Source organism: Fulvia fulva, chromosome 4 (assembly GCF_020509005.1).
Source record: "Fulvia fulva chromosome 4, complete sequence".
NCBI lineage: Eukaryota > Fungi > Ascomycota > Dothideomycetes > Mycosphaerellales > Mycosphaerellaceae > Fulvia > Fulvia fulva.
Genome location: NC_063015.1, coordinates 5,744,659 through 5,772,494, shown reverse-complemented (window position 1 = coordinate 5,772,494; position 27,836 = coordinate 5,744,659). Strand labels below are relative to the sequence as shown.

Genomic DNA, 27,836 nt, shown 5'->3' with positions numbered 1-27,836 from the left:
ATGTTGAAGGATATGGATCATGGCTGCAGCTTGGAAGAGGAAGCAGGGCTTTGAAAATATGATACCACGTTCATATGAGCAGCTAGCGAGAGTCAAGTACTCCAGCAGTGCGAAGTTTGATGCAGCGAAGAAGCTGGACACAGAAGAGACGATAGCACAGTCGCTCATGGTGTGGTAGAGACTGTCTCTGCAACGCGTACATACTCTACAAAAAACGGCAATGGGTGTCCTGCCAGAAGATACTCATGCATGATCCCAATAGCTGCAGAGCCCCCCACCACATCGTGAGATGGATCTAACAGTGTCTAAGCACTCGGAACGTCCTTGCTGGGAACGATATGCTTACACTAAAGCTCCTCATCCATCTCCTCACCTCCAGCCTGGGGCGCCCAGAGACTTGCCCAAAGCCCAGTCCTTGGCCCAGGAGGAGGCTCGGAAGCTGAAGCTTGGTTGACAGGTTGAATCGAAGGACCTGCTATAACTTGCTGTGGCTGCACTTGATGTGATTCCATGCAATTCGAGTTTTCCCAGGGTGCCACTCCTACAACCGGCTCGAGACCTGGAGGTGGGTTGGTCGAACGGCTCGAAGGCCCTGCTATGGCTTGCTGTGGCTGCACTTGATGTGATTCCATGCAATTCGAGTTTTCCCAGGGTGCCAATGCTACAGCCGACTCGACATGTGGCAATGCTTGAGCTGGCTGGCGTAGTCCGGCATTGAACGCATAGAGACGAATGAGGACGTCAGCATAGGGCCCCTCTGCAAGGATATGTGCGTCTGTTCCTGCGATGGCTTCATCTTGAGCTGGAACGTGAGCTTCTGTGACTTCAGCTCCCGATCTGAGCATGGCGACTTCTTCCTCAAGGTATGCGATTCTTTCGAAAAATTTCCCGATCCCGTCGTCAATGAGGCGGATATGCTCGTCAATAGCGATGAGGCCACGTCTGATTCTTCCTCTGTCAATGTACGGATGATTCAATTCCTGCCGCGCTCGGCGGGCATTGTCGTAGACCGCTTGAACGCTTGTTGCGAGGTCTTGGGACACAGTCGTTTCCTCTGCGGGATCTGGGTGTCCTTCATCTGCGGCATCCTGCCCTGCGTCTGGGTCAAGCACCTGGTGACATGATGGACATCTGTGGGTATGGTCGGCTTGCAGCCAGTCGATGATGCAGACTCTGCAGAGGATGTGGTGGCCTTCGCAGGGAACGATGACGGGATGTGTGTGTGCTTCAAGACAGATGTTGCAGGTTTCTCCCGCGGGAGGATGGTTACTGGGTGCTCGCAGAGCTTCGATGACACGCTGGAGGTTGGGCATGATGGAGCTCTTCGTGGATCAAATGTTGTGCCTGCACAAGATTGGAAATTCGAAAGCTTGATGCTACTTCTTTGCCCTGGAAACGCCTGCAGGTGATGAGTAGTGTCCTGTTCGAGATCAACTGCCTGGAAATGATCACGGACGGTGCACCTCCTCGCCGCCGTACATTCTTTCCACTGTATATATCAAGAAGCTGGCGATTCAGCACAAAGACAAGTGTCTTCCGATGCTGAACAGCATTTCACCGTCCTGTATGATATCAACAAAGAGCCTCCATCATTTTCAAAGAAAGCATTGTTTCGAGAACAGCTTTGCACACCGTATTGATCGACGTACCCGAGACACACTACGACCCACCAATAGAAGCTGGCACGCAGACACATTACATGCCTCGAGCACCGGAGAGATGAAGCGAGACATGTGTCTCGCGGTGCTGACAGGGACTGCACTATCGTCGTTGCGCGCATCTGCTGCTCGTTTCCGCTGTCCATCTGCGCCTACCATCGGCTCGACTGCCCACTGCTCCTTCATGATGTGTGTATTGTCCATGATTCCTTCCTCAAATGTAGTCGTGGCTTCCAATACGCTCAAGCCGTTGTACAGTAGATCTGCCTTCTTTCATCTCTTCCTCTTACCACGCCATATGGTCTCGGCCTTCAATCCGCGCTCGCTGTCTTGATCGGGTCGATGCGGCTCCTTCGTTTGCTGTGTCGTGGTATGCCGCCTTCATGGCACACCAGTTATCGTCGAGTCCAGCACAGGCGAGGCACAGGCATGGCATCTTCTCCGATACTGTTTGAGGTCAGAGGCTACGCGCTGAACATCCTGTCAATCCCTCACAGCGCAAGGATGGTCTCAAGGATCGCCGTGTGCCGTGGTGGTTCTCGTGAAGGTATGTGCGATCTTCCCCACTGGGAGACTGTTGCTTGGCTGTTGCTTCCAGTCCGTCCATTGCTAGCCATGACAGTGTGATGTAGATGGCGGCAGCGCTTTTGTAGTATCTGGGGCCTGCATCTCAATGCTCGATCTGCGCCTCTTCCGCGAGAAGCAAGCGCCTGCATGGTCTTCGAAGAAGGTCAGACCCGAGAGATCGATTTGTCAATGGAAAGGATGGTCGGCCGTGGTTGAGCTGGCTGCACAGAGAATGGGAGCACTTGATCAGCGATGGGTGCACGTTTGCTGTCTGTCTCTGTGCTAATTCATCCGCCACGAATGAGATGTCGCTGTCCGCGAGACGACGAAGAATGTGGTATTGTCTTAGCAGGCTGGGACATGAGAAGCCAGCAACTCTACCGTAAGTTCTGCCATCTGTTAACGCATCCCAGCTATTCTGCCACTGGAAGGAGATACCTCTGGAGCGAACTGCCACTGTCACTTTGTGCTCGACAGATTGTAGCCGGCCTGGTCTGCTGCTCACTTCGATGTTGTTCCACGTTGAACCATTGCAATGCCTTGCCGAAGGCTTGGCCAACGCTCAAAATCTCGAAGCACGGCTTGGGGAAGAGGAATAGTCATGAGGAGTAGCAGTACATAGCTGCCATGGAGGCAGACGATGTTGGTCCACGGGGAACTCCTCTGTTGTTCTAGCTATTGGATGAACCATATTACACCACCATGCTACGCAACGGTCCATGGGTACCTTAGAGAGATATCTAACCTTGCATCACCCTCCTGCAGGCCGACCGTTTGGGCCTTAGTGGGACAGGGGTCCCACAAGCTGGCCGCGTAGTCATAGAATATTCGTATCGCGCTTGCTTCGAAAAACCTCACCAACCAACACGTCAACACGACAACACCCTACACACCACTCTCTGTACACACACCGCACTCGAAAACACACCGCAACCATGAAGGCGCTCTTCGCGCTGTGGCTGGGCCTTGCCGCCGCTTCGCTGTACAGCAACAGTACGCTCGCACCTTCTTCCGCCAATTCTACCCTCACCAGCGCTTCTACAATCAGCAGCGACTCTATCAGCAGCAGCGACTCGACCATCAGCAGCGATTCGACCATCGTCAGTGATTCTACCCTTAGCAGCGACTCTGCCATCAGCAGCGATTCTACTGTGACCACCGACACTACTGCCACCAGCGATTTTACTGGCACCAGCGATTCGACTATCACCAGCGCTCCTGTCCCTTCACCCAGCACTGGTAAGTAGGCATCAGACCATCTCCCCCGTCACAAACTCATCGTGCTCTTTCGTCCCATCCCTCACTTCGCCGCACTCAAATAGCTAATTCGTCGCTTCACAGGCCCCACATCAACCTCACTATCCACAAGCTACACCACCAACAGCTCTGGCATCTATCCCATCGTTGTCCCGGTCCCTGTCTGCGTCGCACCACCATGTGCGCCGGGTGGAGGTCTTCCACTAGGTGAGCCTACACCGGGTGGGCCAAACGAGCCCGAGGAGACTTCTGCCCAATCCTCCAGCGAGGAGTCAACCACTTCTACATCCAGCACAAGCACAAGTTCGGAGACTTCGACTTCTTCTACCTCCAGCTCTGAGTCTAGCAGCTCGAGTTCTTCCTCCTCGACGAGCTCTTCCTCGTCGACTTCTTCATCCTCAACAAGCTCGTCGAGTAGCTCCTCTTCTTCAAGCAGCTCATCGTCATCGTCAAGCTCGACTTTCGATCATAAGCCGATAGCCCTGCCGTGCGAGCCGGACACATGTGGTCAGCATTGCACGCTTGGAAGAAAGAACAAAGTGAAGAGAGATCGGTCTCATGCATCCAACGTCACTCCAATACCAGATGTCTACCTCCGACCGCTTACTATTCCTGATGAACCGAGAGACTTGGAAGCCTTTCATGAATTCATCATGAAGGAGTTCGAGGACGCCGATGTCGAAGTAAAGCACAGCGAAATCAACAAAGTTGCGTGGGGCACGTCGGCAGGTTTCTCATACTTTCGAAAAGAGAAGAGCACGATTGCTCTGGGAGGCCTCTATGGCTGCACAAGTCTTGTTGTCGTGTCTCACAAAGGCGCTTGGGTGTCCCACATTTGGGAGAGGGCCTTGTTGAACTTTCGCGGCGAAGAGCTCACAGGTTACTGGGACCCTGTTAATCACAGATATATCAATCACTATGAGAGAGAAGGCACGGAGGGTAGGGCATGGGGCGAATTCAAGCAGAAAGTAAGTCGGCCTCTCAAGCGACATATTTGACCATCACTTACCTTGTTCGCAGCTGTTTACTGAGCCCCTTCCGTTCGATTTGGTCAGTCTACGTAGCCACAAGGACACCATATTCGACAATCAGAGGGATGATAACCTTCAGGCTTTCCTGATCACCGCAAAGAACAGCTACTGGGGTGATCAGCTCGGTGGTGGCGAGTGCGAGCCGATCATCCACGACCTGCTTGTGGCCACAAAGAGTAGGACCATTCCTGCGATTGCAAGGTATTCCTTTGCTGACAAAAGACAGATTTCTTGGGACTCAACCAAGACGTACGACTCATCAAGTATAACACGGTTTTCGACCGTGACAGTTTTCCACTGGACGACAGATGGGAGGAGGACGAGGACGGGAACCTCAGGAGAGATGATCAGGGCAGGACCATCATGACACCGGAATTCCAGAGGGCGTTCGATTACGATCTGACGAGAGCGTATGGCAAGGTCATTTTGCAGGTGCGTGAAGCGGGCTCACCTGTGTGGGCCATATCATTCGTGAAGCAAGCTAACATTGTCTTTCCAGTACGTTCCAGACAAGGTGAAATGCGAGAATGGCGTCCAGATGGCTGGTATGCGCCTCTACGTTGACACAAACAACTGGGATCAAGAGAATCCTTGGGTGTGGGAGGATACTTGGGAAGCCCGCCCGGATCAACTACCGGGTTCAGATGGTCCAGATGATGCAGTGCTCGCGGCTCGCCAGGACTCATCAGGCGCTGCATGCCCAGCGGGAGTGACACCCACAGGCTGTGAGTGCAACGGTGGTGATGCGACCTCCGCGTCTGTCTCGGTGAGTTACCTGGACACTAACAGAGAACTACTGCTTGAGGTTCAAGCTCGCTAACAAGTACTTCAGAGCGTCACATCGACAACTTCGACCACTGATTCTTCAGCAACACCCTCTGCCTCGACGACCAGCTCTACTCCGGCATCATCCTCGGTAACATCGAGCTGGGGCTCCACCAAGTTTTCGTACGCACCAACCACGAGCGAGACACCGACCACCACTGGACCTCTGATGACCTCTTGCACCGTTTCTTTAGAGCCCTGGAAGACAATCGGCACCATGACTTATCCGGCTACAACCTTCTGCTATTGCGACGACAAGGGGACTGCGGAATATGTACGTATTCGAAACCCCAGGACTTGCTTCGAGGTTTCCGTGCAGCCATACGCGCCCATGAGCGGCCATAAAGGCGCTGACATGGCTCGGTTGATCACGACTGACATTTTATGATCTATAGCGCACGTGGTGTTGGCATTACGACAGAAAATGGCATTTGTGCCTTGAAGTAGGTGAAGAATGCAGGAAAACCGCATCAGGCAGAACGCAGACACTCAGCGTCGGACGCCACAGTGTGACCGAGTGCTCAATCGATGGACTTCACAAGCCGACCACCTCTGCATTGACGACCATCTATCCGAGCCCAGAGTGCACTTGCACATATGTCTTTTCGCGATCTGATTCGTCAAGCCGCCTCGATACAACAACTACTAAAGTCCTGGGCACCTCGAACGCAGGACCTGATGGATCAACCACTTACAGGTATGCGGTCTAAGCTGTACAAGGTGTCCTTAGCTAATCAGTCACAGCTGTATTCTTCCCTCCACTACCGTGGCTGCACTGACGACCAAGGTGGTGGCCGAGCCGACTACCTCACCTGAACAGCCCCTCTGCCGTCTTCACATTAAGGAGTTCGTCAGCTGGCTGGGCGTACCAGCTCCAGGGCCTGGCAAGGATGGCGAGCGGTCTGCCGACTGGGGCCACATCGATATGATCTGGAGATCTTGGGACGCGCATGGTGAGGAGAACACAGATCCTTCACCCATGAAGCTACTCGACCACCCCATCGCACAACAGATGTGGTGGATTCCCAAGACACGTTATGGAGGTACGCCCTTCGAGGTCGACTTCGGCTGGGATCAGCGCGGTCTCCTGCTCGGCGACGGCGGCTACAAGTACGAGAACAACGAGTGGATGGACTGGCTCATCATGATCTGGGACTACGAATCAGACAACAAATTCTGGTCCAACCGCGGCAAATTCCCATTGTTTTGCAGGAATCATGTCGGTACGGGCTTCGGCTTCAACGTCACGAACGTCGGAGACCTGTTCAACGCTACTAGCATCACCATGAAAGACATGCCCACCAACCTCACTGGCATCGATCTGAGCGGCCTTCCGAAACACGTGCTGTCCCCGGTGGACGCGATGTCGAAGATGAGAGAAGGCTGGGCCATCGTCAATGGGAAGTGGTCGTGTGGCGAGTACCCCAAGTGCGACGTGGGAGACTGGACTAGCGGTAACCCGAAGGACCACCCACGCCGCGATATGGATTGCTACTGGTACTGCGACTGGGAGTGTGATAAGCCGTCTTTGAAGGATAGGCCTGCATGTGGACACTCCTTGGATTGTTTGTACGAGTTCCAGGATGATGGAGAATGCGACGACTGGTAGAGAAGCCAGTGGGATCATTCATCATAGCAAGGCCGCCTGTTGCAGGTGGTGCCGGCTAGACAGCGCCTTCGAATGAAAACAAACGAATCATGTATCGAGTTCAACGTCTCTCTCCTGCTTTCTGACTACTGTGACTATTCGCCGCAGACGTCTTCACTGAAAGCCTGCGTTTCAAGGCCAGAAGAGGCCAGCGCCGTACTTGCCAGTCATCCAGGCTCAGGTCAGCTGTCCATGGGAGTCACAAACGCAAATGAGCAGACTGTGGTAGGGGAACGAACCTCTGCGTACTAACATGTCCTACTCCAGCTCTGCGAGATCAATCATGCAGATAGTATCGTCTCTCTTGTAGGGAGTGCTACGCAACTCCCATTGGCCTCTCTCGATGCACCGTCTAGGCATATGACATCGCGCCGATAGCTTCAATGGCATTGACCGCCGATTCAGGAATCTTAGCTATGCTACAAGTGAGTGTGTGAAGTGACCAGCGTGATGTAACACCCTGCCACTCAATGTTGGGGAGAGCCAAGGCGGGATCTAGCCCATCCAGTGAGGTGATGATCACCTAGTTCACGACAAGCCTGCAGTCAGGAGTATTACCGACGCATGAGGCGTTCTAACTTGAGCCTAAACCAGAAGATCGATAGCCAAGGCAATGCTCGTAAGCACTGTACATGCAACGAAAGTCTTGAGCTCTGTCCTTGCAGCTTGCTTTTTCGACAGGCATATCTCCATGGAATAGGTGCCAGCTGGCGGGCCTCGAACCTCAATGAAGGGGGTGTGCAGGTACTTCACGGAGCTTCTGTGCGCTCGTCTGGTCTGCACGTGGGATGAAGATGGTGCAGATCCCAGGAGTCTCGAGGGGCCAACAAGGCCAGCGGGGAGATTGGTTGGATGGCGAAGGCCTGGGAAACATGGGCTCAGAGTTTGAATGAGTTTATGGGAGTGGTTTTGAATTGGGGATGGTACGCCAGCAAAGTGAAGTGCAGAAGAGACGTTAGCGTCTTCGCAGCTTGGTCACATATCGAAGCCATGATATTACGGCAGAATGCTGGCCGGAGAACATACAGCTCTTCACTTGTTGGGAAAGATATTGCCCCAGCCGGTGAGTTGATAGGGCTTGATGCCACAGCAAACGCTTGCACAAGGTGTGAGACGGCATACAGGCATGATGTCTTCTTGACGCTCGTATCAGATGCAGGAGCGTTCTAGAGACCGGGACGACTTGAAAGAGGGACGGAGACGTTATGTTGCAGCAGATTCTGAACCAGAACGCTCCAAGCATCGGATGCAGTACGACAGGAAGTACTGATGTTGTAGAGCTGGTGGACACGATCGTGGCCAGGAGATGGTGTTCAGTGCAACTACCAAATCCAGAACGAGGCGTAGATCGCGTCAGACGACAGGAGTGATACCGCCAGAGAGACAGATCTGATAGTGCTCAGAGGTCCCACGCACCACCTGGAGAGGATAATCAAGGTCGAATTGATGCGCGGAAGCATTGAGCAACCTGCATCGTTTCCAGGAGTGATTGTGATACCGTCAATGAGACAGGGCTGAGGGTGAAAAGCCCAGCATATCATTGCATCATGAGGCTTATACATTGGGCGCGCCGCTGATCTTGATGTACTCACTGTTGCCTACCCAGCCACAGAGGCCGACTGCCAAGGGTGCTACCCCAAAGCAAGAGCCGGTCAAGGCAAGCAATGCTTCGAGGGAGGCTTCTGCTGTGGGAGACATGCTGATGTTAAGGCATGACTATGTTGCTGTCGAAACAGATAGTGCTGAATGGAAGCATCGTCGTGATTAGAAGACCAGATCGCTTCGAGCGATGGCCGAACACCGCCAGCGAGATGGATCTAACAGAGCCAAGAGTCACGAGCACATCCTGGCAGATTCCGTGACCTCCCTCTTCCTCTCTTCTTACCCGTAGCATCGATTGTTGCCGGCGCGGGCATCAGCTGCTTTATATATATATTGTTCATTAAGCTGTTGTGGTGCCTCCTGGCCCATGCAGCTGTTCTACGTACTTCTGTCTTACGAAGAGGAGACCGCTCGCGGTGAAAACCCCTCTCCTCTCCTATGCTACTGTTGTCCGTTGTTTGCCTTCCCGCTTTCCTTATAGAGGGTGCACTAGTGTCATGGGCCTGCCCTGATGACTACCTTGTCTGCATCCCCTTGGTCTCCCTCCTCTTCTCCATCCACTCCTCCGTCTCGTTAGCTAGTTTAAACTGGGTGAGGTATCCTTGTCTTAGGACCCAACGTGCTATCCTCTATACGTCGCTCTTGTTCGTAACGATCGACTGGTAGTCGCGTCTAGCTGCTCTCGCTCTCTATATACTCCGCCCTTCTACCTACTATAGGCACCGTACGACTATATGTTCCGGGTTCTACGACGGGTAACTACACTCGTACGCTAGGTTGTCTATATCTAGCACGTTCCTCCTGTATAAGTAAGCCCTAAGCCCGATGTGTTCGGACCGGATTTGGATTGTTACGCTTGCTTCTACCCTTATAAGGTCGCGGTATAGGAGGTAGTTGTCTCTCTAGAAGGTTCGTAGGGCTGGGGGGCCTGTTCTCGCTAGCGGGTTGCTGTTCTATTTCTGTTCCTATAGGCAGCCGGCTACCTGCTCTACGAGGCTCTAGGACTTTCCCTTGCTCCCCTTCTTTTCCCGGGTTCTTCGTTCCTCCTCCTCCCTCGCTAGCCACTCCGGCGTTCCTTATACTTTCCTAAAAGCCCGTAGGTCGTCCCGCTTCTAACTCCTCCTTACGTACGGTCCTATATATAGCCGGCTATATCTCTATACGATCTGTGCTATCTTATCGTAGATAGTTTGCTATACTAGGTACTCTATCGTCTTCGCCGTGTATTAGATACTTATCCCTTAGATGTAGTGACGGATAGGTAGTGTCCCGGTCTCTATCTCGGCTACTCTCGTCGGTATAGTCTTATACGCTCCGAGAATTCTCCTTAAGTTGCTTACTTAGGTTCGATTAAGAGGCTGTTCGATCCGTCGCGGTATTAGCTTATCGACTCCCCCCGTGCCCTAGATTTGTACCCCGTAAAGTATCGCTAGTCGAACGATTACTTTGTACATTATTCTTACTTTTTCGAAGGTCGCCTCCTACGTTGACTTAGTAAGACGTGTTATTAATACCTCGTTTACTTATGCCCTGTTCTAGGCCTTCTTAATCTATAGGTTCTAGCTTAGCTTCGGGTCTAGCTAGATTCCTAGTACTCGGAGTTCGGGGGAGGGCTTCGTCTCGTATCCCTAGATTGTTATAGTTGCCTATATATTGTAGTAGGTCCTCGCTTTACTAAAGTGGATCAGCTAGTATTTCTCTAGGGCAAAACGGACGCCGTAGCGTCTAGCCTAGTCCTTATATACTCTATGTCTCTCCGTAAGTAGTCTATAGTTTTCCTCCGTTATCGCGGACTAGGCTAGGATGTTTATATCGTCTACGAAGCCTAACGCCGAAGTCTAAGGTGACGTAAGTAAGGGGATGAGGTCGGCCATAAAGATTAGGAATAGGATCGGGGATAGCGTAGATCCTTAGGGGATTCCGGTCTCTACGTATACCCTTTCGGATTTATACCTCCCGAGGACTATTCTCGTAGTCCTCTCTTTAAAGAAGGAGTATATAAATTTCGTGGCCTATACGGGGACTCCCTTCTGTCGGAGTATATAGAGTAGTCTTTCGTAGGAGACGTTATCGAATACTCCGGAGATGTCTAGGGAGAGTAGTAATACTGTTCTATTCCGTCTATAGTACTAGAGGGTTTAGATCTATTCGGTCATTAGTTCTATTACTATAAGGGTTAAGCGGTTACTTCTCCCTCCTATCTATATCTCCGGGGAGATGTTGTTCTCCTCGACTAGTTTTATAAGTCTCTAGGCTACTACCTTCTCTAGGATCTTCCCTACTATATTTAGGAGCGTAATCGGTCTATACAACTTAAGCCTATTATAGTCTTCCTTCTATAGCTTCCGGATAACTACTATTAGGGAGTCTCTATACGGCTTCGGATAGTAGCCTTTCCGTAGACAAGTAGTAAAGAGCTTAGCTAGGCTCGGGGCGATTTCCTCTTTATATTCCTTTAGTAGGAGGTTTGGGATTTTGTCGGGCCCTAGGGCCTTTCTTCCCTTAAGCTGTTCTATTACGGCCTTAACCTCGCCTAGCTAGACTGTCTAGTATATGTCTAGTAGTTCCGGGTACGACGTGCCTACTATGTCCGTTAGGTCCGCGTCGACTTATATTAAGAAGAAGTAGTCCGTAAACGCCTTCGCTTTTACCTCCGGCGTTAACCTTAGCGTCCCCGTTATATCGACTATAGGCGGGAAGTATAGCGTCTTCTCTGTCCCTCCGGCTCTCGCCTACCTCGCTAGTCGCTATATCTAGTTAGGATTCTCTATTACGAGCCCGACCGTCGTTCTCTAGTCTAGCTTTTTGTCCCGACGTATCTAGGCTTTCTTAGCTTAGCTAGCCCTTTAGTATACGTCCTATATTGCTTATATATGCTCCTTCGTCCACTCTCGTCTAGCCCTCCTCGTCTCCTTTACCCTTTCCGCGTACGCCGGGGTCTAGAATAGCTTCTGTCTTTAAGAAGGTCGAATATAGGGTATATACCGACGAGCTGTCTCCTATACGACTATCGTTATCCGTTCGGCTTCTTTATCGAGCTCGGCTTCTTGTTCTACTTCTTTTCCCGCTTCTAGTCCTATATTTGCTCTATTATCGTATAGTCGTACCGCTAGTTCGTCTCGGATTTCCTCCTACGGGGCTTTCTTCTAGTTTAGGCGTAGCTCCGCTATAGGTTCCTCCTCGACTCCTACCTCGATTGTTATCTAGATCGGGATATAGTCTAATCCTACTTCGAGCGAGAGGTTCGGGCGGTACTTATCTAGTCTCGTTACTAGCTCTCTCGAGAGGAAGTATAGGTCGATCGTACTTACGCTTAATCTCGTATTCTACGTCTCTATACCCTTTAGGGTCGCTAGTTCTATATCGCGACTCGCGGTGATTTCTAGTAACCTGCCTCCTAGGTATACGTATAGGAGGGTAAAGTCTAGACCCTATTACGGGTAGTAAAGGTTGAAGTCGTCTACTAGGACTTAGTATATATCCTCTTGTTCGAGTATCCGGTCTAGCGTAGCTAGGGTTCCTAGGTCTCTACTCGTTCGTCCTTATAGGGGAGGGTTATATATATTATAGATTCGGACGGTTCCCTAGCCTATTGCTATTTCGATTGTCGTTATGTCCCCCTATATTACGGGTAGCCCGCGACCCCTTACTATAGCTACGTCGGCCCGGGTAAACCGCGGACCTTTCGTATCGGGTTAGCGCGGCTTAGCTCTACTTTATAACTTCGCCGCGCCTCGCGCTCCTCTTTCGTAGCTTCGTAGAACAACAACTCTCTCACTCGGACCCTATAGTACGCGCGCCCTTATAGTTCGTTCTATTACCCTACCTAGATCGCGGATCTAGGTAAGGGACGCGTAATAATAGGAATAGACAGAACTATAGAACTCGAAGAACGCGTAGAGTCGTATTAGAATATAGAACACGGTAAGGCGTATAGCGCGTAAATGCCTAGAGAACGAAACGCGGCGACATCATTAGTAGGTAGTCGCGCGCTCGTAGACAGTTAGGAAACAGGTATCGTTACGCCTCCCCCGAACCTAGATAATATAACTTTATAAATAGCAAACGGCGGTATACTACCGCTACTAAAGCCTAAGAGTAAAGGCAAGTAGCGTATATCTCTTTTCCCCGACCTTTCCTCTTTTCCTTAGAGTTAGATATAGGACGATAACCGGCGGGTTATAGTAGACACCGGTGTCGCGCTATAATAGGAAATTGATAAAGCTTACTAGAAAGCCTTCGAGCGAGAAGAAGGTAGTAAGATTAACTTTATAGAACTGTTCGAGTTTAAGCTCGAAGAGAACCTAGGCGGCGACCTAGACGAGGTGTACCTATCACTCGACGAGGTAGAGTACATTCTCGTATCCGAATACTAGAATGTTATACTAGACAAACTTACGACCCTCGTATACTAGCACCCGAAGACTACCTACGACTTCGTACTATAGGTAGTGAATATAGCGATTACTAAAGGTAGACAACTCGATATAATAGAGCGAGCTAATAACCTCTAGAACACCTAGTATACTACGCTATATACCGAGTATAACCGTATCTATAAGATACTACGAAGCGAGGAGGCTATAATATAGAAGATGGCTATAGACCTAAAGAGCAAGAAGGATTATGACCTAGCAAAGTTATAAGAGGTAGAGAAGAAGTATAGGGAGGCCAAAACCTATATAAGTAATTTAGCGAGATTTACGAAAAGGAGAAGAAGAAGGTATAGGATGCCGAAGCTAAGAACTAGGCTCTATAGAAGGAGGTTAACGATCTAAAGACTTAACTCTAAGCTACTAAAGACACTATATAGAATAGAGGTAGGGGCCGCTCTAGTCGCCGACCCTCCTATTCACCTCCGCGCGAGACTTTACTCGAGTAGCTAATACGTAAGTATCGTAAAGCTACTAGTAGAGGCGGCGGCGGCGGAGGCGGTAGTGACGATAATGATAATAGTAATATTAATAACGACCGAGGACGTAATAGAAACCGTCTACGACCTAATAATAATAACGGTCGCGACTCTCGAGCGCGTAATACCCGTATATAGACTCTCCTAACCGAACTTTTAGAACGCCTATTTACTATTAACCGTACTCTAACACGCGGTATCGAGGTTAGTAAGGGCGTGCCTAACCCGAAGCACTTTAAGAACGATAACGACCCTAACTTCGATAGTTAGTATAGTAGCGTACTTCTTAAGCTAACTATAACTACTTTCCGCTCCGAGGTAGACGGCCTACGTTATATATATAGATAGACATAGGGTAACCCTTAGAGAAGTATTAAGCCGAGGATCTCTATGCCTAGATAACAATTATTTAACGAGTTTAAGACTAGTAAAGAACTGCTAGATTAGATAACGCGCTAGTACGGTACCCGTAACGAAGGAACTAAGGCTCTAGTTAACATCGCTACCTATAAGTAGGAGCAGGGCGAGACCTTTATTACCTTCTACGCTCGCTACTCGAAGCTACGTACTTAGATAGAGTAGACCGACGAGACTAAGCTAATACTATTTCGTAACCGCCTAAAGCGTAAGTACTTTATTAAGACTTTCGGCGATAGGGAAGTAGATAGACGCTTATACGACATATAGGATGTTATTAAGGAATATAAGAGATTAAGCCGCACTATAAGAGACTAACGACCTGCAAGTCACTAGGCTATACGACATGCCTACGAGGCGACGGCAGACCCCGTACGTACTTCTATATAAGTAAGGACATACTAGAATCCGACTAGGAGGTAGTGTACTACGTAGACGAAGAAGGCGGGGGCGATATTACCTCCCTCTACGTAGGTAGCACCTGGATATACAACCTATATATATAGATAGATAGATTTGTCATTCCCCTGTTCTAGGACCCTATCCGGCCTATACAGGTATATATCTATTATTATGTACAAAGGGAAACCCGAATAGGTGAAAACCCTTCCCGCCCCCGACTACTCCTTGTCTAGTTTAGCTTTCCCTCTAAACGTGTGTAGTCTATGTCACTACCCCGTTAGCCTCCGCTCCTAGCCGGTCTCGTCGCGCTACGTCGTGTCCTCTCTTCCTACACTGCTCCTACTAGGCGGTACTATTCTAGCCAGCCCTTCTCTAGTATCCAGTTCGTAATGCGCCGTAGGTCCTTAGCGTTGTTAAGAAGTGCCCTAATCGTCCGGTTCCTCGCCTTTGCTATCTACTCCCCCCTTCCTAGCGACCACCTCGGACAGACGAGGAGTACGTACCGTACGTTCTAGGAGCGATAGCCGTAGGGGTAGCTAGTATTCGTGTATCCTAGAACCTTCCTCTATAATAGGTACCCCTAGAGGCCGATGTGTTCGCTTCGTAGTTAGGTTACTATACTACTCTATGCCCTCGTAAGGCGGTAGTAGATGAGCTTCGGGGGGTGCTTAACCGCGGATTTCGTAGCTGACCATTCCTTAGGTTATCCCGCTAGCTAAGGGCGTCCACTATGCCCTACACCCTAGTTGTTCTACCTCTCTTTCTATAGTTGCTCTATAAACGACTTCTTACCTTCCTATCGTATTACTAGCTATTCGTCCCTTACCCGGTAGTTCGGCTCGTTTCCGGGTCGAATGCCCTTATGCGCTAGTACTAATTCGCGGGCCCTTGCGACTATACTAGCGATGACCTTCTGTACTAGGTACTATGCCGACTTGCCTAAGTAGGAGGTCCGTAGTCCCTAGATGTATAGGTCGATCGGCGGTATAGCGGTCTCGTGCTTAAGCATCCTCGTTAGTGTCGACTTATATGCCCCGGTGACCTTCCTTAGGCATTGGTATTGGATCTTCGCTAGCGGCGCGACGAGTCCCTTCGATAGCCAGGCCCTCTCGCCTAAGGACCATACTTGGCTACTATAGGTAAGGACTGGCCGTACAATAGCCGTATATAGAAGTCGTGACTACCGGAAGTCCGCCCCCTATATAGACGTAGTGAGCCTCTAGCATGATACTATATTCTGTTTAGCTTTCCGTAACATTGCCTATACGTACTTCCTCTACCGTAGCGCCGGATCTACCTATAGTCCGAGGATCCTGAGCTGATTTGCCGGGTTAGTCGTGTGCCCCTGTATCTAGATAGAAGCTTGCATATTGTAGAACCGTGGCCGGCGCGTAAAGTGTATTAGATTGTACTTTTCTGGGGCAAACCGAGCCCCGTGCCTCCTAGCCTAGTCCTCGCAGATCTTGTGCTTCTCTTCTAGTAGCCTATAGTTCTCCTTAGTCGAGGAAGACCACGCTAGGATGTTTGTGTCGTCTACGAAGCCGCTCGTAGCGGTGTTCTGGGATTCTAGGGCTGGGAGTAGCGTCGCTATAAAGAAGAGGAACAGAATAGGTGCTAGCGTTGAGCCTTACGGGATTCTAGTGTAGACTACTTGAAATGGGCTTCTGTACTGGCCGACCAGGATCGACGTACTGCGGTTTTGGAGGTAGGACCGTACGAAGTTGACAAGCCACTTAGGGAGTCCTTTCGACCTTAGGATGTAGAGTAGCCGCGGGTGTGACACGCAGTCGAAGGCTCCTAATATGTCTAGGCTAAGTAAGGAAGCCACCTTGTCCCTATTCTTATACTAGATGGCATTTACCTAAGAGGTGATAAGTTCCATCGCGGATAGCGCCGATCGCTATAGGCGCGTACCTATCTAGGTGTCCGGGAGTAGGGAGTGTTCCTCTGCCGCCTCGGAGAGTCTCGTTGCAACCAGCTTCTCAAGCGCCTTCCCAAGAGTGTTAAGGAGCGTAATTGGGCGGTACGACTTCACCTGCGTTTAGTCTTCCTTCTGCGGCTTGCGTAGGACCACTGTCGTCGATTGTTTAAAAGCTATCGGGTAGTACCCGGTCTGTAGGCAGGCGTTGAAGATCGCTGTAAATGCTAGGGCTAGTTGATCTCTACACTTCTTTAGTAGCTCGTTTGGGATCCCATCCGGCCCCGGGGCTTTCTTCGCCGGCAACTTCCTTAGCACAGCGGCAACTTCTCCCTCGGACATATCCTATTAGACCGCGATACTAGGGGCTAGGGGAGTAGAGCTGTTTATGTCGCTTAGATGAGCCTCGACTAGGGGCGGGAAGAACTTGCTAGCCAGTAGACGCGCCTTGGCCTCGGGGTCGCTAACCGGGCTACTAGGCGATTGTAGCGCTAGGATAGAGAAGGAGGGGCCCTGTGTAGGGTCCTGTCGGGCCCATTTCGCTAGCTTCCACATCCTCTCTAGCTTGCCGGCGATTTCTTCTACTGTGGCCCTCTAGCCGACTGCTTTCTCCCTCCGTATTATGGCTTTCTTCTATTGGCATGCCTCCCTATATACGTTCCAGGCCTCCTCGCTATGGCTGCTCGTCCACACCCGGCGGGCTCTCCTTGCTTCTCTTACTACCGCAGTGCACTCCGGCGTCCAGTATAGTTTGGACCATGTCGTTGGTTAGGCAAGCGGAACGTGAAGTGAGGTCGCTTTTCTTATTTCGTCTATCAACCCCTAGACTGCTTCGTCTATCTCGTCTTTACTGTTGTATTGCTGCTGCGCGATCTGGACTAGCCTCTTAGAGTCATCGAGGTACGCCTGGATGTTGGCCCAGTGGGCCTTTCCCCAGTTTGGCTTAGGGGTTCTCGCTGGTGTGCGTTGTATCTGTGTCGCAATAGAGGTCCTGACTGGCATGTGGTCTGACGACGCCTCGAGTTCATGTTCGATCCCACAGTAGGTTACCGTGTAGTAGTGGCTATCTGAGATCCAGGAGAGGTCGATCGTGCCTTGGAGTCCCCCTCTCTTCCAGGTGCCTAGGTCCTTCGGGGTATTGAGGGCAATTGCGTTGCTCGCCATCAAGTCGAGTACTTCGTCGGCTATAGGGTGCGGCTGCATAAGGCTTTCCTAGGAAGGGTGGTGTATGTTGAAGTCTCCTACTACGATGTGGCACCCTTGTCTCTTGAGCGCACTGTCTAGGTGTCTGCAGACCCCTAGGTCGCGGCTAGACCTCGAGTCTGGCGGTTGCATGTATAGGTTGTGTATCCAGGTGCTACCCACGTGGAGGGAGGTAATATCGCCCCCGCCTTCTTCGTCTGCGTAGTACACTACCTCCCAGTCGGATTCTAGTATGTCCTTGCTGACATAGAAGCACGTGCGGGGTCTGCCGTCGCCTCGTAGGCATGTCGTGTAGCCTGGTGACTTGCAGGTCGTAACCTATATATATATAACCGCTAGCCTCGAGGTCTAGCCGCGACCTTAGGGTCTGTAGACACCTAGATAGTGCGCTTAAGAGACAAGGGTGCTATATCGTAGTAGGAGACTTTAATATACACTACCCTTCCTAGGAAAGCCTTATATAGCCGTACCCTATAGCCGACGAAGTACTCGACTTAATAGCGAGCAACGCAATTACCCTTAATACCCCGAAGGACCTAGGCACCTAGAAGAGAGGGGGACTCTAAGGCACGATCGACCTCTCCTAGATCTTAAATAGCTACTACTATATAGATAGATAGATGATTCATTTACCCGTTATGGTGCCCTCCGGCCCATGCGGGTTTATGTCTATATATGTTGCTGCATAAGGTAGGAAACCTGTTCCTAGGTAAAAACCTCCTCTCCTTCTCCAATAGCTTCCTTGCCATGAGTTCTCAGTTTTCCTTCCATTAGGGTGCACTAGTGTCATGGTGGTTAGCCTCTGACTACCTTGTCTGCAACCCTGGAGTTGTCCCCCTCTTCCTGCTCTCCTCCTCCTTCTTTCTCTCCTCAATCCATATCTCTGTTTCCCTAGTAAGAGAGAACTGCTCCAAAAATCCTTGGTGGATGATCCACCTTGTAATTCTCTGGAGGTCTCCCTTATTGCTGATCATGGCTTGGAAGTTTCTGTTCCTTGCCCTTGCCCTCCATTCACCTCTCCCTGTACTCCATTCTTTGCAAACCAGCAGTCTATGTTCGATATTCTGGGACAGGTAGCCGCATGGGCAACTCTTGTCTTCGATACCTGGGACTTTTCTCTGATGCAGGTATGCCCTGACTCCGATGTGTTCAGAGCGGATTTGTATTGCTATGCTTGCTTCTGACCTAGTCAGGTCTGAGTACAGTAGGTAGTTGTGGCTACCAAACTGTTGGAGTGCCTTTGGGGTTCCTGGCCTCTGTGGGGTTCTTGTCCATTCAGTCTTCCAGAGGAGTCCTGCCATCCTTTCAGCTAGAGACTGTTGCTTCTTCCCTTGGCTGGCTGCTGATTCTCTCCCCTGAGCCCCTCTGTCCTGTTCCTGCTGGGCTAGGTGCAGCTGTTCTGTTAGTTCTTTGAACTTCTGCAGGTCCTGCTGCTTCTGTGGGGCTGGATTGGGTCTTGCTTGTCTGTGCCTTCTTGTGCACTGGCTCCTGATTTTGTTTACTGCCTTCTGGATTACTAGCTGGGCTGGGTATGCAGACGTCTTTCCTGCATACTGGTATCTCAACCCTTGAAGGTAGAGCTTGGCTGGTGGGGAGCCAGACTCCATTTCGACCACCCTTGTTGGAGTTGACTTGTATGCTCCAAGCACCTTTTTCAGACAGGAGGCTTGGGCTCTGCTGATAGGATCTGCAATTCTCTTTGGGATCTTGTCTTGGGCTGACCAGATCTGGGCTCCATATAGCATAGCTGGCTTCACAATGGCCTTGTACATAACCTTTGCTTTCGCAAATGTGGCTCCCCATGTGGAGGCTGTAAGCCTGTCAATTGATTGCCTGTTGTTGTCTGCTCTTGCCTGTGCTTTCTTGACCTGTGGTCCCCAGCTAAGCTTTGGATCCAGCCATATTCCTAGCACCCTTAATTCACTTGAGGGTTCTGTTGTGTGTCCCTGAATAGTGATGGGGGCTTGCATATTGTGTCTGTTTCTGGCTCTACTGAAGTGGATGAGTTGATACTTCTCTGGGGCAAATCTGGCTCCATGTTTCCTGGCCCATTCCTCAAATTCCTCGTGTTTCTTCTGCAAGATTCTACAGTTCTCTTCTGTGCTGTCTGACCAGGCTAGGATGTTTGTATCATCCACAAACCCTGAGGCTGATGTGTTTCTAGAGTTTAGCTTTGCTGGCAGGTCTGCCATAAAGAGGAGAAACAGGATTGGAGACATTGTTGATCCCTGTGGGATTCCTGTCTCTGTAGGCATGCTGTCAGATTTGTATCTGCCCAGTCTTAGTCTTGTGGTTCTGCCTCTGCGCAAGGACTGGATGAACTGGACTGTCCAGTTGGGGATAGCCTTCTGTTTCAGGATGTGGATCAGCCTCTGGTGTGAGACATTGTCAAAGGCTCCTGATATGTCCAGTGAGAGGAGTGTGGCTGCTTTGTTGTTCCCAAAGTGCCACAGGGTCTTGATCTGCTCTGTGATAAGTTCTACAGCTGTTAGTGTTGATCTTTGTTTCCTGCCTCCCATCTGTTCTTCAGGAAGGATTCCATGTTCTTCAGCTAGGTTTGTCAGCCTTTCTGCTATGATCTTTTCCAGGAGTTTGCCTAGTGTGTTGAGCAAGGCAATAGGTCTGTATGCCTTTAGCTTTGTGTAGTCCTCGTTCTGTGGTTTTCTCAAGACCACAGTCAGTGACTCCTTAAAGTGTTTAGGGCAGTGTCCTTGGGCCATGCACTGTGAAAAGATGTTTGACAGTGCAGGGGAGATCTGGTCCTTGCATGTCTTGATGAACAAGTTTGGAATCCCATCTGGTCCTGGGGCCTTGTTTCCTGAGAGTCTCTTAATGATGCTCTTGATCTCTCGCTCTCCCACTATGCAGGATTGCTCTAGTGGTGTTGGATACACACTGCCCTCCAGATCCTGCAGGTCAGCTTCTACCTGTGTGCCAAAGAAATGTTTCCCCAATGCCTGTGCCTTTCCTAGGAGAGTGTGTTGGATTACTCCTTCCTGGTCTTCAATGTTTGGAAACTGGGGCAGTATGTTTCTGTCCTGTGTAGGTTGTCTTGCCCACTTTGCTAGTTTCCACATCTTCTCAGGATTCTGGGTAATGGATCCAACTGTTGACCTCCACTCCAGCATCTTGTCCCTCTTGATCTGGGCCTTCTTGTCTCTGGTTGCCTGGTTGTATCTGTCCCATGCTTCCTGGGAGTGACTCTGGGTAAGGGCTCTCCTGGCCTGCCTGGCTGCCTTGACCTTCTCTGAGCATTCCTTTGTCCAGAATGGCTTCTGGTACAGTGACTGTTTCTTTTCTCTAGTGTGGGCTGCTGCAGTTTCCTGCATTGTTCTAACCAGTTCTGCCACTGCTTGGTCTATGTCTAAGGCTGTTTCCAGTCTCCTGGTCTCTAGTCCAGCTAGCTTCTGTTCCAGGTCTTGTCTGATCTGTTCCCAGTTGGCTGCCTTCCAGGCCAGCTGAGGTTCTAGGTCTCCTTCCTGCTGTGTCTGTGTTTCAAACTCCACCTGAATTGGGAGGTGATCTGATGAGGACTCCAAGTCCTGGTTAACCCAGCATCTGGTGACCTTCTGCTGCAGGTCATGCGATGCAAAGCACAGGTCAATGGTGCTTGAGCTTGCTCTCTGTGACCAGGTAGTTAGGCCCTTCGGGGTAACTAGGTGCATGTTGTTGCTTTGGGTAGTGGAGAGGAGTCTGTTAGCTAGGAAGTGATGGGCAGGTGCAAAGTCTGATCCCCATGTAGGATGGTGCAAGTTGAAGTCTCCCAGCACGATGTGTTGGGAGTCACTCTGCAAGATGTCTGGCAGCTGTTGTAGTGTGCCCAGCTGGGTGCTGCTTCTGGAGCTGGGGGGTGGGTTGTATACACTGTGGATGTGGATGCTGCCTTGGTTGGTGTTGAGTCTGACTGAGGTGATGTCTCCCCCTTCCTGTTGGATTTGTTCCCAGCTGTCTGTTGCCATCTCTTTGCTGATGTACATGCATGTTCTAGGGGTGCCTTGTTTGGCTAGGAGTGTGTGATACCTTGGGTCGTTAGCAGTAGATGGTCTGTTAGATTTGCTGTTAATCCAAGGTTCCTGGACTGCAATGACTAGGTGTTTCTTTGGGTCCAGTGCTTGGAGAAAGCTTCTCTGGACCTTGTGCTGGCTTTTGTTGACATTGTACTGGATAGTGGTAAGATTGGGTGTCTCAATCATGACTCATCCATGCTGGTCTCCTGCTGGTCTTCTCGTGCTTCCTGCTGCTGGCTGCTATTTGGGATTGTGGTAAGTTTGAGCCTGCTTTGTGACGGGTCTCTTCCTGCAACCACAATTGACTTTGGTCTACCTATGGCAGGGTGGCCTTGGGCCTGTGTGGTCTCTTCTGTTCTGCCTCTTTTTAGAGGGTTGTAGACAGTCCTTGGGGGTTCTTGGGTGATTGTCCCTGTCTGGAATCTGATAGGGGTGTTGATCCTGGCTTCTCTTGCCCTCCTCTTTGCCTCAATCCTAGCTGTGCAGTCTTGGGACCAGGAAGGGTGTTTCTTTCCACAGCATGCACATCTGGCTTCACTCTTTGGGGCTGTGCAATTCTGTACTTTGTGGCTACCAGCACAGTGGGAACAAGTGTCCTTTTGGCTTGGGCATCTAGTAGAGATATGACCATACTGTTGGCACTTGAAGCATTGCAGTAGTCTGTGGGTGCTTCTATGGATTTCTGTGTCCATTCTTTCACATTCCCAGAAGATGCCCTTGTCAAGCACGGTGTTTGCCTGTTCTGCAGTGCCTATCCAAAGCACTAGAGAAGACTCTCTCTTTGTGTCCTTTGTCTTTCTGTTGACCCATGCTGCTTTTGTGATCTGTAGCCCTGGGCATACAGCCTGGTTCTGGTCCTGCAGCCTCTTAAGGTCTCCTTCAATGTCGAACTTTGTGGTCATCCCATGGGCAATAACCATATTTTGTTGGTGTGAGACCTTAGCCGTCTTGCCTAGTTTGACTGTCCACTCCTTCTGTGTCTCTAGCCTCTTCCTGTCTTGCTCCTGTGCTGTGAACAGCTTAAGGACACCTCGCTTCTCTTTCCTGGCTCCAATGATGCCTTGTATCCCAATCTTCTGTATGATCTCCTTGCCTGAGAGGCCCCCAATCTCTTTCTGCTCTTGCTGGTCGGAAATGTAGACCTTGATAGCTGTTTTCTGGGGGGGAGGGTTTTGGGATGCAATTGCTGCCCAGGTTGGTTGGCTTGGTTTCTGGCCTTCCTGTGTCCTCTTCTTTGCTGCTGCTGCTACTGTCCTGTTAATGATCTGTCCTGTTTGGCTCCTTAGTGCCTTTAGCCCTCCAAGGAGCTCCAAAATCATCCCCTTAAGTGCTCTTTCTGGGTGCTCGCCATCTCCTGCCATTGCCATTGTTTCTGCCTTCCTGCAGACCTCCTTCCACTCGTTACTCTCCTGCTCCTGGTCGTTTCCTGCGATCGCTATCATCGTGTCCCTTTCTCTATAATATATAGTAAGGGGTGCGCTACTACTATATAGTAACCTACTATAGGATTGAATATGAACTCGAGGCGTCGTCAGACTATATACTAGTCAGGACCTCTATTACGACATAGATATAACGTATACTAGCGAGAACCCCTAAGCTAAACTAGGGAAAGGCCTACTAGGCTAACATCTAGGCGTACCTCGATGACTCCGAGAGGCTAGTCTAGATCGCGTAGTAGCAATATAATAGTAAAGACGAGATAGACGAGGCAGTCTTAGGGTTAATAGACGAAATAGGAAAAGCGACCTCACTTTACGTTCCGCTTACCTAACTAACGATATAGTCTAAACTATACTAGACGCCGAAGTGCACTACGGTAAGAAGAGAAGTAAGGAGAGCCCGCCGGGTATAGACGAGTAGCTATAGCGAGGAGGCCTAGAACGTATATAGGGAGGTATGCTAATAGAAGAAAGCTATAATACGGAGGGAGAAAGTAGTCGGCTAGAGGGCTATAGTAGAAGAAATCGCCGGCAAGCTAGAGAGGATATAGAAGCTAGCGAAATGGGCCCGACAGGACCCTACATAGGGCCCCTCCTTCTCTATCCTAGCGCTACAATCGCCTAGTGGCCCGGTTAGCGACCCCGAGGCCAAGGCGCGTCTACTGGCTAGCAAGTTCTTCCCGCCCCTAGTCGAGGCTGATCTAAGCGACATAAACAGCTCTACTCCCCTAGCCCCTAGTATCGCGGCCTAACAGGAGGTGTCCGAGGGAGAAGTTGCCGCTATGCTAAGGAAGTTGCCGGCGAAGAAAGCCCCGGGGCCGGATAGGATCCCAAACGAGCTACTAAAGAAGTGTAGAGATCAACTAGCCCTAGCAGTTATAGCGATCTTTAACGCCTGCCTATAGACCGGGTACCACCCGATAGCTTTTAAACAATCGACGACAGTGGTCCTACGCAAGCCGCAGAAGGAAGACTATACGTAGGTGAAGTCGTACCGCCTAATTACGCTCCTTAACACTCTTAGGAAGGCGCTTAAGAAGCTAGTTATAACGAGACTCTCCGAGGCGGTAGAGGAATACTCCCTACTCCCGGACACCTAGATAGGTACGCGCCTATAGCGATCGACGCTATCCGCGATGAAACTTATCACCTCTTAGGTAAAGGCCATCTGGTATAAGAATAGGGACAAGGTGGCTTCCTTACTTAGCCTAGACATATTAGGAGCCTTCGACTGCGTGTCACACCCGCGGCTACTCTACATCCTAAGGTCGAAAGGACTCCCTAAGTGACTTGTTAACTTCGTACGGTCCTACCTCTAGAACCGTAGTACGTCGATCCTGGTCGGTCAGTACAAAAGCCTATTTTAAGTAGTCTATACTAGAATCCCGTAAGGCTTAACGCTAGTACCTATCCTATTCCTCTTCTTTATAGCGACGCTACTCCTAGCCCTAGAATCCTAGAACACCGCTACGAGCGGCTTCGTAGACGATACGAACATCCTAGCGTAGTCTTCCTCGACTAAGGAGAACTGTAGGCTACTAGAAGAGAAGTATAAGATCTCCGAGGACTAGGCTAGGAGGTACGAGGCTCGGTTTACCCCAGAAAAGTACAATCTGATACACTTTACGCGCCGGCTACGGTTCTATAATATGTAAGCTTCTATCTAGATATAGGGGCATACGACTAACCCGGTAGATTAGCTTAGGATCCTCGGACTATAGGTAGATCCGGCGCTACGGTAGAGGAAGTACGTATAGGCAATATTACGGAAAGCTAAACAGAATATAGCATTATGCTAGAGGCTCACTACGTCTATATAGGGGGCGGACTTCCGGTAGTTACGACTCCTATATACGGCTATTATACGGCTAGTCCTTACCTATAGTAGCTAAGTATAGTCCTTAGGCGAGAGGGCCTACCTATTAAAGGGACTCGTCGCGCCGTTAGCGAAGATCTAAAACCAATGCCTAAGGAAGGTCACCGGGGTATACAAGTCGACACTAATAAGGATGCTTAAGTACGAGACCGCTATACCGCCGATCGACCTATATATCTAGGGACTACGGACCTCCTACTTAGGCAAGTCGGCACAGTACTTAGTATAGAAGGTCATCGCTAGTATAGTCGTAAGGGCCCGCGAATTAGTACTAGCGTATAAGGGCATTCGACCCGGAAACGAGCCGAACTACCGGGTAAGGGACGAATAGCTAGTAATATAATAGGAAGGTAAGAAGTCGTTTATAGAGCAACTATAGAAAGAGAGGTAGAACAACTAGGGTGTAGGGCATAGTGGACGCCCTTAGCTAGCGGGACAACCTAAGGAATAGTTAGCTACGAAATCCGCGGTTAAGCACCCCCCGAAGCTTATCTACTACCGCCTTACGAGGGCATAGAGTAGTATAGTAACCTAACTACGAAGCGAACACATCGGCCTCTAGGGGTACCTATTATAGAGGAAGGTTCTAGGATACACGAATACTAGCTACCCCTACGGCTATCGCTCCTAGAACGTACGGTACGTACTCCTCGTCTATCCGAGGTAGTCGCTAGGAAGGGGGGAGTAGATAGTAAAGGCGAGGAACCGGACGATTGGGGCACTTCTTAACAACGCTAAGGACCTACGGCGTATTACGAACTAGATACTAGAGAAGGGCTAGCTAGAACAGTACCGCCTAGTAGGAGTAGTGTAGGAAGAGAGGGTACGACGTAGCGCGACGAGACCGGCTAGGAGCGGGGGCTAACGGGGTAGTGACATAGACTACGCACGTTTAGAAGGAACGCTAATCTAGATAAGGAGAGGTCGGGGGCGGGAAGGGGTTTTACCTATTCGGGTTTCCCTTTATATATAACAATAGATATATACCTATATAGGCCGGATAGGGTCCTAGAACAGGGGAATGACAAATCTTTCTATCTATTATAGCTACGCCTCTAGGTGCTTCCTAGCAGTAGTAGAGCTAGTATAGATCTATAGCGTGCCGTTAGACTGTTAGTTCACTACGACTACCCCTAGTTGATTGATTCGCTAGGCGAGCTCCTTGTTCGATAGCTTTGTAACTTCGGCCTGGTCTTCCTTTGCTGAAATATGGATCGTAACTGCATCGTACATTAGGCGGGGGCCTGGTGTCGATGCCGCGACCGATGCCTAGCTATAGGGGTGTTGATTCCGGGTGGGCTTGTTAATCGCCTGAGACGTCGTCCTTATTTCTTGTTGCCCTCGGTGATACGACAGTACCAGCGCCGTGCGTAGCTGAGTGATCATCACCTGGAGAGACCGGTATGGGAGCTGATCGTTGGTTTCCAAGCTTTTTACGTCCTCTATAAGTTGCTACCAGTTGTCTTGGGGCAGCTTCGCCTATGGAGCCGTGGGCGTCGGTGGTGCCGTAGCCTACGTATCTTCTGTTGTGTTTTGTGGTGCGGCAGAGCCTAGCGTGGTTAGGTGCGTGTTCCTTGCGAGCAATTTGATGCTTGCGAGGCTGCGTTCAGCCTGGGCTGCCATTGCCTGGGAGTTGCCTAATGCAGCTAGGCACCTCCGCGGCGTTTGCGGTCGCAATCTAGGGTCCAGGGGGATAACACTAGAACTTGAGTGCTTCGCACTTTGATTGCGCACGCGCCCGGGCAGGCGCCGAGCCTGTGGTTTCGTGTGTTGGTCGTCTTGATAAGGGCTGTCGAATGGTCGTTCTAGAGCCATACAGCTCGATAGATCCTTTGGCGTATATTGTGCTATATATATATAAGTTAGTATTAACTTTTATAATATACATAACGTGCTTCACCACCGAGCGGGCCACACTACCGAGCGGGCCACTTTTACTAAGAACTGTACTACTTCTACTTTGATTACGACGGTATTTTAACACGACGACATCCTATAGAATCGTTACTAGGATGTTAGGGCGAGAGCCTAGCCTGTGAGATGTAAGAGTGAAAGCGAGAATACAGGTACGAAGTGTAGATACAAAGGGTATAGTATAATTGCTACACAAAACGAAAGACGAAGAAAACAAGAGAGGCCTAGGGAAGGCCGGATACTTATACGCGACCCTCGCGAGTACGTATCCCCGCATTAATAGGGCTAACCCGTACGAAGCCGCGCTTAGTAGCTTTGCTTAAAACCTTATTCTAACCTGCCCTACGTTCCGAGTCTTCTACGTGCTTCTTCTAGGGTCTAGCGTAGTCGCGGGTACTCGCGGGAGTGCCGTAAGTCATATAGCTACGAGCCGAAGTAAATCTATTAAGGTTTAGTAGAGTAGTGAATTTAGAGGGCTAGGTCCCGTAGTGAATATTACGGGTATATAATTCTTAGCGCTTATATACTAAGCTAGACTTTCACTTCTTAACGACTTCTAAGTACTCTAAGGCTCTTCTGTCCCTACCTTCTATATACTCTATAGGGAGACTATAATAGTAGCCCCCCCGAACAAAGCTAAGTTCCTACGGAGCCGTAGTAGTTCTATATATCGAGGATCTTCAGCTTTAGTACTAGGCCTAGGCCTAATGTTATAGTCGATATACTATTAGTAAGCCCCGTCGAAGAGCTTAGATTCGAAAAGCCTACCGATGTTGACCTCTAGGCCGTCTACGCGGGCGTAGTATTCTTCGATTACTTAACGATTAAAGAGAATATATGAGATAGGTTCCTATAAGGTATCCTACTTAGGGCAACCTTACTATTCGACTTTATACTTAATCGGCGGTAGCCCTTTAATGTCGTTAGGCTCTACGCGGATTCCCCGGATCCTATAGATAGTATAGTCGTTAGAAGGTAGGTTAACCGGCTCGTCGACTTCTACTTTATCGGGAGGACCTAGTATGTCTTAGTTTTGGTTCGGGAATAGGTCCTTAGCCGACGGCCGAAGGCGTACGGGATAGAAGACGTCGTAGATCTTTATGTTCGTAGGAAGAGCTAGACGGTAGGCGTATAAACTAATACGCTCGGTGATCTTA

At 50.1% G+C, this 27,836-nt stretch overlaps 2 protein-coding genes across 2 annotated transcripts; one reads left to right on the top strand and one right to left on the bottom strand.

The window, feature by feature from the left end:
• Nucleotides 1-347: 347 nt before the first annotated feature.
• On the bottom strand, nt 348-1,313 carry CLAFUR5_05253 (uncharacterized protein; the record flags this gene model as incomplete). The annotated part of the gene is made up of 1 exon (XM_047904401.1): nt 348-1,313. One exon carries the CDS (start codon nt 1,311-1,313, stop codon nt 348-350), a length of 966 nt encoding a protein of 321 aa, XP_047761405.1.
• Nucleotides 1,314-3,160: 1,847 nt separating this feature from the next.
• Nucleotides 3,161-6,947, top strand: CLAFUR5_05252 (uncharacterized protein; the record flags this gene model as incomplete). Its single annotated transcript, XM_047904400.1, has 8 exons — nt 3,161-3,464; nt 3,567-4,450; nt 4,503-4,689; nt 4,740-4,945; nt 5,013-5,279; nt 5,346-5,612; nt 5,734-6,035; nt 6,083-6,947. 8 exons carry the CDS (start codon nt 3,161-3,163, stop codon nt 6,945-6,947), a joined length of 3,282 nt encoding a protein of 1,093 aa, XP_047761404.1.
• Between the last annotated feature and the right edge of the window lie 20,889 nt (nt 6,948-27,836).